The 11,389-nt window shown below is 31.4% G+C and overlaps 1 protein-coding gene across 1 annotated transcript; it reads right to left on the reverse strand.

Moving 5' to 3' along the window:
- Window positions 1-252: 252 nt before the first annotated feature.
- On the reverse strand, window positions 253-9,658 carry AGL12 (AGAMOUS-like 12). The gene is made up of 7 exons (XM_079087597.1): window positions 9,311-9,658; window positions 8,223-8,304; window positions 7,340-7,401; window positions 7,064-7,163; window positions 6,071-6,112; window positions 935-976; window positions 253-560 (listed from the first exon to the last, which is right to left on the reverse strand). The coding sequence occupies exons 1-7, from the start codon at window positions 9,490-9,492 to the stop codon at window positions 468-470; spliced, it is 603 nt and encodes a 200-aa protein (XP_078943723.1). The 5' UTR covers window positions 9,493-9,658; the 3' UTR covers window positions 253-467.
- Window positions 9,659-11,389: the final 1,731 nt, after the last annotated feature.

The raw sequence follows: 11,389 nt of genomic DNA on the forward strand, positions 1-11,389 counted from the left end.
AAAAGAATCCTAAAATAGGAGACATTAATTTGGCATTCGGAAAACCAAAAGGAAATTACAATGGAATATATTAGACTCTTATCTATACTTCAAGGTTTCTGAAATGCAATTTGAAGATGTTCATACACTGAATCATTGAAAAAAAATATTATAGTATAAAGATAACAATTTATTTTGTTATTTGTTTCCTAAATACTCCAACAAACAAAAAAAAGTATTGCTAAATTACCAATTCGAAATTCTAACAACCTATAACAAAATTGATTCAAATATAAATAGTCAAGAAAGTTATACATACCATATCATACATATCGAATGAAGAAATATCAAAGCTAAAAATTCAACAGAGTTTTACATACCATAACTCGATAATTCATTTATTAAGCAACCATTATAAGTTGTTGCATGGCTAGTCTGTAAATTTTACAAGCAAACCTTTGTTAAAGCTTCTAGTTTATTGTCTTTTATTAGTACTGATATATCTCATTTTGAATTGTTAGTGAATACGGTATGTTAGCCATTGTCTGGTCAGTGTTTACAGCACCATATTGCATCTCCATCTGTAGTATGTTAATAACACATTTTAACAAGGATTGATGTCAAGAATAAGTAATGAGCTATTTGTTTTTCTTAAACATAATTATTCTAAAAATGCCATAAATAGGTAACAAACTATTTGATTTGTTTACAAAATACAATTCAAATCTTGGTATTTGTGAAAACATAATTTGAGTTGCCTAATTTTTTTTATAACATTTTAAATGTATGTCATTTTGTGATACAATATAGTTTATTACCTATTTATGAAATTAAAACTTTCAAAAATAAAATGCAACAAATTAAATAAAAAAAGTTTCAATATATTTATATAAAGTTGTATCTCTTCTAGTAGTCATTACTATAAAACTATAAACCCATTTTAACAATTTAATACCTGCTCTTGGAGGCACTTATTTGCTGCTTTTAGTATTCCTTCCTGTAGTACAGTAAATGAATTGAGATTCAGATATATGTCCATGAAGACCGTCAATAATCATTATGTTGTCATGGTCCCTAAGTTTTGCATAAAAAGTAGCATGTTATACTTAAAGTTGATAAGCATTATGAGTGTTTTTCTCCAGATACCAAAAAAGATCAGATTTAGTTCACGTATTAGGACCCCAAAGAAACATTCTTCAAATCATCTAGAAAAGTATAATTATAAAATTTTAATATGTAGAGATATATGTGTTCCATTTATAAGACCAAATTTTGAATTCTTAAACTATAAATAATAAAATTCATCATATATTTCCCATTTCTTCATATTTTAGCATGGAGGTTAGAGTTTAATTCGTATTCTTCTCTCTTAAAACATATTTTTTTAATTTAATTTGTGTGTTAGTAGAAACTAAAGTTCCTCTTGATTGAAGTATATTATCATACCAACGAAGAATGCTATAACATATTCATAGAAAATAAATTAAATGTAAGCATTGATTTTGTAGACACATTTGTAGAAGATATGAAGAGAATCACAAGAAATGTATTACTCTTATGTCCAATAGTTAATTTACTTTTCCTACTCCTATACACACTACCATAAAATGTTGCTTTGTCTAACCCATAATAGAAACATACCATGCATGATGAATATAATGTTTCTTTTTTGAAAATAAGACATGAGAGATGATGCTAAGTGCCCATGATGTGAATATTATTTGTTCTCTATGATTTTTTTTCTCATAAATGTCACTATATGGGTTTATTTGAGAGACACAATAGAAGGTCATAATAGATCGGTTTAGATTTTGATGAGACATTTCGCTTAGTTTTACAGTCTTTATTAATTAAATCACACATAGTTTATCAGCAAGATTGTATTTTTGCATGGAAAACTTTATATATATATATATATATATATATATATATATATATATATATATATATATATATATATATATATATATGTGTGTGTGTGTGTGTGTGTATGTGTTGTTGGTAATCTTAGTGTCACCATGTCATTTTATATAACTGGAACTAACATGTGAACTAAGGGGCTTCATATGTACGGGTATGTGTGGAGTGCACACATGTATAAGATCGAATTAGAAGCCGGTTCGATGACAAGTTGGGGGTCCGGGGGTAGCGCCCCTGTATTTGGGGTTTCCAAAGGGGCAGCGCCCCTTTGGCGGGGTCTAGGGGCAACGTCCCTGCTAGGGTCCAAGGGCCAGAGCCCCTGGATAGGCTCCCGCTTCAAGAGGCCATATAGTCTGGAATACTCTTATTTCTATAGTATTAAAGATGATCCTAATACATATCAAGAGGCCATGGAGTCTCGCGATAGTGCCTTTTGGAAGGAAGTAACTGATGATGAAATGTCATCAATCCTTGAGAACAACACATGGGTGTTGTCTGATTTGCCTCCAAGTTCTAAACGACTTGGTTGCAATTGGATTTTCAAAAATAAGATGAATGTTAATGGGACTATTGACAAATTCAAATCCCGGTTAGTCATTCAAGGTTTTAGACAAAAACCCGGCATTGACTATTTTGATACGTATTCTCCAATTGCACGTATTTCTACTATTAGATTGTTGATTGCCTTGGAAAGTATCCACAATGTGGTTATTCACCAAATGGATGTGAAAACAGCCTTTTTAAATGGTGATCTTGACGAGGAAGTTTACATGAAACAACCAGAAGGTTTCATTATGCCCGGTAAAGAGCATATGGTTTGTAAACTTGTCAAATCTTTGTATGCGCTGAAACAAGTTCCTAAACAAAGGCATCAAAAGGTTGATGAGGTTATTTTTTCTTCTGGTTTCAAGACAAGCCAATGTGACAAATGTGTTTAAAGTAGATTTGATGATGTTACTAGAGCTGGAGTGATCATTAGCTTATATGTAGATGACATGTTGATTTTTGGTACCGACCAAAATCAAGTAGATGCAACAAAGAAATTGTTATCATTTAAGTTTTCCATGAAAGATTTAGGAGAGGCTGATGTAATTCTTGGAATAAGAATTAAAAAGGATGAACAAAGGTTTGGTAACGACTCAAAGTCATTATACTGAGAAAATTCTAAAGCGGTTTAATTTTTGCCAATTGTTCTCATGTGAGTACTCCTATGGATCAAAGTGTGAAATTAATGACAAATAATGGCGTTCCCATTTCACAATTGGAATACTCTAAGGCTATTGGTAGTTTGATGTATGTCATGACAAGTACCAAACCTGATATTGCTTTTGTTGTGGGTAAGTTGAGCAGGTACACTAGTAATCCTAGTGCTCAACACTGGCAAGAAGTGAATAGAGTGTTTAAGTATCTCAAAGGAACCATGGATTATGGTATTGAGTTACTTGGGGAGTCCTTCAGTTTTAGAAGGGCATTCGGATGCAAGTTTGATAACCAACATGGAGGACAATTCCTCAACTTCTGGTTGGGTATTCTTGCGTGGGGGAGGTGCTATTTCTTGGGCTTCCAAGAAGCAATCTTGCATTACAAACTCAACAATGGAATCTGAGTTTGGTGCGTTAGCAACTGCTGGTAAAGAAGCAGAGTGGCTAAGGAATTTAGTCTATGAGATTCCTTTGTGGTCTAAACTGATAGCACCTATTTCTATCCTTTATGATAGTTCAGCCGCTTTGGCTAAGGCATACAACCAGGTTTATAATGGCAAGTCTAAACACTTAGGTGTTAGATATAGTATGATTAGAGAACTAATCATGAATGGTGTGATTTCTATTGAGTTTGTGAAATCGCAACAAAGTATGGCAGATCACTTGACTAATGGTCTGACAAGAGACTTAGTGCACAAGTCTGTAATAGTGATGGGATGAAAGTCCATTTAATTCTGTAATGATGAGACACCCAATTCCCTCCTAATATAATGTTAGGAGTTGAATTCAATGTGGAAAGCTCATACTTATAGGCTGGAACACATGAAATATTCATCCCAGGTTTGTGTTCGGTACTACAAGTTAGCCAGGTTGAAGTTAAACTGCTTAATAATGCCTTTGATAAATGTATGTGCAGATACATGTAAAGGAGTTACCTACATGATTGTGAAGTGTAGCCGCATTTCAAGAGGTTGTGGACTTGACCTTGATATGATCATGAGAGGATTGGGACACGCGGCTTTATAACAGTGTCAAGTTGTATTTTGCTAGAATCTCAATAAATTGGTATGTATTTTACTTTCTAGTATTCAAATGGGTTGATGGGTTCAATTCTTCAAACACCCTGATTCTTAAGTATTTGCAAGTGTATGATACTAAGTGGAAATTCAATCATTTTGATATTTTCCTTATGTACTAGTTTGGTTTTTTTTATAAGGTTATGTTTGTTCAAAGGTTACACTAAAATGAGGGATGATTGTTGGTGATTTTAGTGTCACCATGTCACTTTATATAATTGGAACTAATATGTGAGCTAAGGGGCTTCATAATTTGTACTCTAATATATGTACGGGTATGTGCAGATTGCACGCATGTATAAGATCCAATTAGAAGCCGGATCAAGGACAAGTCGGAGGTCCAGGGGAAGTGCCCCTGAATTCGGGGGTTTCCAAAGTGGCAGCGCCCCTTTGGCGGGGTCTAGGGGCAACGCCGCTAGCGGGGTCCAAGGCGCAGAGCCGCTGGCTGGGGTCTCGCTTCAAGAGGCCATGTAGTCTTGAATACTCTTATTTCTATAGTATTGAAGATGATCCTAAGACATATCAAGAGGCCATGGAGTCTCGCGATAACACATGGGTGTTGTCTGATTTGCCTCCAGGTTCTAAACCACTTGGTTGCATATGGATTTTCAAAAAAAAATATGAATGTTAATGGGACAATTGACAAATTCAAAGCTTGGTTAGTCATTCAAGGTTTTAGAGAAAAACCCAATGTTGACTATTTTGATACTTATGCTCCAGTTGCACGTATGGGAACATAGAGGGAAATTCAAATTCTTGAGGGTGATTATGGTAAAACTAACGAAATTCGTTAGTTTTCGAAACCCTAAATCCTCATTAAAATCCGGATTTCCCTGACTTGCTTCCAAAGCAACCCATGACAATCAACCCTAAGAGGCAAACCCTAATCTCATTTATTATATATAAACGACTCCTCTCTTTAAGAAGATACACACAAAAAATGATTAGCTCTCTTTTTCTTCAAACGAACATAGAATCCTTCTATCAATTTGGCTTACAGTTTATGTGTCTAGATTCGTAAGTGTCCTCTTGGATTATCGTAGGCTGGATTTCTTGCAACCCAGACATATGATAGAAATATCAGTTCAGAAAGTTCACACGATCCAAGGGGTATTCAGATCTCCAACATAAACCCTAATTCCTCCAACATATGTGTGTATGTATGTAAGAAGCTACTTGTGCATGGTATCATACTTTTGATCAAACACATGTCCAATCATTCCTTAGTTTAATGAATAAACCATGATCTTTACTAAAAGAAAACAACATAAATGAGCATTGCTGTACTATCATAGCAACGAATATTGTTATATCATTTCTTATGTAGAATAAATGATTTGTGTGCAGATGATAGGAAGAAAATCATAATAAATGTATTACTTTTAAACCCACTCGTCCATTTAGTTTTCCTACTTTATAGGATAAAAGGTTGCGTTGTAGCTAACCCATAATGGAAACATGTCATTCATGATGAATATAATGCTCTTTTTTGAAAATAGGATATGAGAGACGATATATATATATGCTCCTTGGTCATGATGTTATTATTATTTGCTCTACGTGATTTTTAATTCATAAATGTCAATATAGGGGTTTATTTGAGAGATTAATGGGAGGTCATAATAGATTGGTTTATATTTTGATTAGACATTTGGCCTAATTTGACAATCGGAGGCCAAGTAATAAAGACCTTCTATGGAGTTTTTTTAGCACCACCTTTTATATATATATATATATATATATATATATATATATATATATATATATATATATATATATATATATATATATATATGCAAAAAATCCACTGAGAAATAGTGTGCGCTTGTTTGTGAATGGAATATGATTACGAAAACAAATATAAGACATACACACGTTCGTAAAAGTTCGTACCTTATTTTTCAACAATTGGATTTCTTGAGCCATGATGTCCATCTGTTTAGAAAAATGTTTAAACGAAATTAAATTTTAGAAATAGTCAGGTAAATTAGTTACCTGAGGTAGGCACACCTGATTGAATTACATGTTCATACATACTCCATTTAGTATTTCCGGACTACTTTACATGCTTTCTCGATTGTTTATATATATATATATATATATATATATATATATATATATATATATATATATATATATATATTGTTCATACATACTCCATTTAGTATTTCCTGACTACTTTACATGCTTTCTCGATTGTTTTATATATATATATATATATATATATATATATATATATATATATATATATATATATATATATATATATCAAGATTGTACTTGAGTGATTTATTATTTTTATTATTATTATTATTATTTTTTTTTGTAAAAAGATTTAGATTCTTGAATCTTAGATATTGTAAGATTCAAAACATGCACAAATAGAATGTATGGCTCGATCGAAGTGATTGTAAAGTTGTGAAGTTTTCTTAGATAAAAGTGAGCAAAATATTTCCTATTACATTTAGACAAAATTTCGAAAATGATTATATTTGTAGGATTATGTCACTCCAATTCCAAGTTCTTTTTCTAACTATAAAGCCTTGTTGTTCTATTTTGTTATGGATATCGTCCCATTCGTGTGGCTTACCAATGTAAAATGTCTAAAAATTAGTCTTTTTATTTATTTATTTTAATAATTTGGTATTTAAGGTAATCTCTATGTTCTTTAATGATGTTAGATTTCGGTCTCTTATGTGGATTAGTCTTATGTGGATTAGCTCTAAATGTAAAAAAGATAAATATTAAATTGTTACATTTGTTGAGGTCCCCTAGTAAAGCCCTCCAAAAAATGTAATTCTTGTTTTCTCTAGTTAGGAGCTCTTCTTTAATACCACGTAGTTTTCAAAATAAAATAATTCAACAAATAAACACATCAAACCTTACCTTTGCTGAGCGTATGTGATACATCCAGACTTCAAGGTTGTTCTCAAGTATTCGAAGTTCATCCAAACTCATTTTTCCAGCACCACCTTCAAACATATACCTACCGAAACAAGAAATTAAAAATTAAAATAATAATAATAATAGTTAACTTTTTATATATTATATAATTAAGTCTATCACATAATATACTACACCCTTAATTGTATTAAAACAATGAAAGTAGATGACATTAACGATGGTGAAGCATGAATGTTAAATATGGCATCATGATGATACCTGAGGCCTTTCTGAAGTACGTCAATCTCATTTTTTAGCATTTTGACCTCCATTTTCGACTCCTGAATTCAAAAATTGATAACATCAATTAAAAAAATGTAACAGAATGTGATATATATTGGTAATTAGTTTAGCGATGAACTATATAATATACTGTCATATCATTTAGCAAAGCTGTCAGATACCATAATATTGTAACAAAAATAAAATAAAACATGATTGATAGTTTTTGTCATATGTTGTCATAATTAACATGAAATAAAAAATATGTAAAATATGTATAAATATTTGATATACGATTTCTGTCATTGTAGATTGAGGTTGCATAGTTTTTCTCTTTCTTTTTGGCTCATTAATTAATTTTACGTCTCCTTTATTTTTTTCGTCCACTTTGTTTTAATGGAATTTCTTGGCACACCAATTCTTTCTATATAAGCTTAATTATATACGTTCATTTAAATTTTGTCAATAATAATTTTAACAATTTTGGGAAATTATGCATGTGATTGAAATGATACGAATAGAAAAGAATTAAACAAACTCCGTGGAGTTAACTTTACCTACTTTCTTTATGTCTATAAAAAGGTATACTCAAGATAAAGTACAAAGTAAACGATATTTATTTTGTGCCTAAACGACCTATTTTGTGAAAAATAAACTCTTTTACTTCTTAACCTTAATCCAATCAAGTAAAACTTTTAAGCCAATCGAAATATACAACGTGTAATTAGCTATATATATATATATATATATATATATATATATATATATATATATATATATATATATATATATATATATATATATATATATATATATATATATATATATATATATATAGAGAGAGAGAGAGAGAGAGAGAGAGAGAGAGAAAGAGAGAGACCTGAACATGATTTTCATCAGCTTGTTTCTCCACAGAGCAACGGGTAGATTTCATATACTTTTCTAAAAGTCCCTGCATGCTTCTTTAATCACAAATACACAAAATATGATAAGCACAAGGGTGTACACTTGAATTGACTATACGACATATGAACACAGACTATTTAAAGGGAGTCGAAATCGGCAATATTGGTCCTTTTCTTTAAACGAGAATTTATAGAATAATTGAATTGGAAATTAACATATGGTGAACGTAGAAGTCATATATGGTTGATAAACTAAAAAACAAAATAAGTGAGCAACCGAAGAAATTAATCTTAGTTAACTAAAACAAATTTTTGTATACTAATAAGTAAAAACCTAAAGAAAGTATATCTTGAGTTATAAAATATATCTTAGTTGAGTATAATTAATTTTTGTATACTAATAAGTAATTTTTATAACAAATGAAAGAACCATAAAAACAATTTATTTTAATTTAATATTCTAGATGGTTTTATTGGTTTACAGATATAGACATAAAAATAAAATTGTTTAGAATCGCAAAATATATAGTTGTAATATGATTTTCTTATATCATCTACTATTCCGGAATCAAGTCATTAGTTATACCTTTACACATATATTCATATTGTAAGGCGTTTATAGGTCGAGGGACCTTAAAAAAAATAAAACGAGTTATGTACACGTGTAGAACCCACATCAGTAAGTAATTATATATAAGTTATAAAAGCCCAAAGTGTGTAAACTATAGCAATAATTAATCTATAGTGAAAGTGTTATGTCCATAATTTACGTCCATTATCTTAACTTTTTATAAATCGTTTAGTTAGTGCTTCATTTCTTTATTTTCCACTGACATGATCTTGTTAGAATATTTCTTTTATAGAAATGATGGAAGTCATTTATTATGCCATCATAATTAACTTCTTCTTTTAACGTTCTTACTGATGTAGCTAGCAGTGTTACTTAACATCACACAACTTTACATCTATCGATGACCGGTATGCATTTATATGTTCTACAGCTTTTTGTAGTTACGAAAATGAAAGAAATTAGTATATATATATATATATAGTGTGTGCATACCCGTTGGTGGCAAGCTCATAGAGCTTGCCATGGGCCGAGAAAATGATGAGACCGATTTCAGCATCACATAAAACAGAAAGCTCTTTTGCCTTCTTGAGAAGCCCAGAACGGCGCTTGCAGAAGGTCACCTGCCTATGAACTGGGTTCTCGATCCTCCTCATCTGCACCTTACCTCTTGCCATATCAATTGTTGTTGGAATTAATCCTGATTTTTATATAAAAAAAATAAAATTGAATAAATTTTTTGAAGTCTGCAAAGTTTATGCAGACAACCTCCCACTAGTTTGAACTAGCTTCGAGGTTGTTGCAATTCTTCTCTTGTCGTCTCTAGCTTAGCTTAACACACATTAATTCATTGTGTCTTAAGAAACTCCCTTATATACCACACTGACTCAAAAAATTGGATTCTCTTGCCGTGGTGAAATAAACAAAAATAAAACAAACAAAAGGAATATTCCTTTTCTGCGACTACTTTTACAGTTCACTATTTTTTTTCAAAAAGGAACCATTGAAGGTAAAGGGTTTCTTTTCATAATTTTTAAATACAATCAGTATTTTTTATTCTCAAAAAAGAATCAAAATTTCAAATAAAGTTTTTATTTTTAGAATAAGATTAAATATTCAAGCTATCCTCTGGATAAACATCATAATATTAACCATTTGTTTCAAAATTATAAATCATAATGTCTAGTCGAGTCTCTGAACCGTTCGGCGGAAAATTCGTTTATTTAATAAACGAGCGAACATGAACACATTCTCGTTCGTGTTGTTAAAATGAACAAACGAGCGAACATGAACACATTCTCGTTCGTGTTGTTAAAATGAACAGACATAAACAATGGTATTGTTCGTTCAATTATGTATGTGAGTGTTCGTTCATTCTAAGTTCGGTTTATGTTCATATATGTTCAATTAAGTTTGATTACATTACTTTCTTATATGTTTGTGTATGTTCATTTATGTTCAATTTTTTTTGTTTATCTCCGTTCGTTTATGTTCGTTTAGCATGTTCATGAACATCAATGAACGAACATGAACAATGTAATTTGTTAAATGAACGAACACTAACAAGAAAACTTGATCGTTTATTAATTCGTGTCCATTCGTTTGTTCGACTAACTTAAACGAACGAACATAAACAATCATCGTGCGTGTTCATTCGTTCCGTTTACAACCCTAATAATGTTAAATATAAAATTCACTGGAAGTCTAAAAACAATATCATAACATCGATGTGAGTCTAGAGTCACGTCGTCCTTTCCCTTTCACACTTAAACAACATGAAAACATTTAACTTCAAAACGTAATAATAACGTTGAGTGAGTTTCCCAATATACCACATATTCCACTATACATAAAATGAATACAACAGTAAACTTAAGATCTTATCGTGCATACCAACTTTAGGCTCTCAGCCAACATACAATTGCAGACTCTCAACCGTCCAACAAAATATAGACTTTCAGTCATCATAAAAACCATCGGCTCTCAACCATCATGCAAATGAAGGCATAAGATCACATCATACGGACTTCTAAACATTCTAATAAAATACTACTCTTTTATATCGTATACTAATAGAACACAAACACCCTACCATGTATTTTACATATAATATCAGACATAGTATAATGAAAAAACTTACCTAAGTCTAGTGTGACAACCCGAATCTTTTCCGTTAATGTTAACCCGAATTTCGTTAATAAAATTTGAATTTTAATGAGTTCCATCAAATTTCTTTGGTTTGGAAAATCATTTAGTTATATAATTGAATTCTATATAAGAGTCGGAACCAAAAACATGCGAAAAACCCGAGTTTCCTTTGAAGAATCAATAGTTTTCGGTCTGAGAGGTGTTCACGGCCGTAAACCTGTTTACGGCTAGTGCCAGGTGGCCCCCACCACCGACCATACCCCCCAGCCTATATATATGGACCCCCACCTTCATTTAAACTTTCTTAGCCGAAAACTCCCTCATTTTCTCTCTCTCTACCTCTCGACCGTAAACACCAAAACACCCTCATTTCTTCCGAAAATCATCAAGAATCACCTCTGGGGGTTGTTTTGGAGCATCTAAAGC

The sequence above is a fragment of the Lactuca virosa genome, chromosome 4 (genome assembly GCF_052849685.1).
Source record: "Lactuca virosa cultivar CGN04683 chromosome 4, Lactuca_virosa_CGN04683_v6, whole genome shotgun sequence".
NCBI classification, from domain to species: Eukaryota; Viridiplantae; Streptophyta; class Magnoliopsida; order Asterales; family Asteraceae; genus Lactuca; species Lactuca virosa.

Bases quoted from the DNA above. Each gene is read 5' to 3' on its own strand.
- AGL12 (XM_079087597.1), bottom strand. From the start codon at position 9,492: ATGGCAAGAGGTAAGGTGCAGATGAGGAGGATCGAGAACCCAGTTCAT. The intron at 8,305-9,310 runs GTATGCACACAC...TTGTGATTAAAG, and splicing joins TATGAGCTTGCCACCAACGG to AAGCATGCAGGGACTTTTAG. The intron at 6,113-7,063 runs GTAAGGTTTGAT...TTTTCTAAACAG, and splicing joins ATCACATACGCTCAGCAAAG to ATGGACATCATGGCTCAAGA.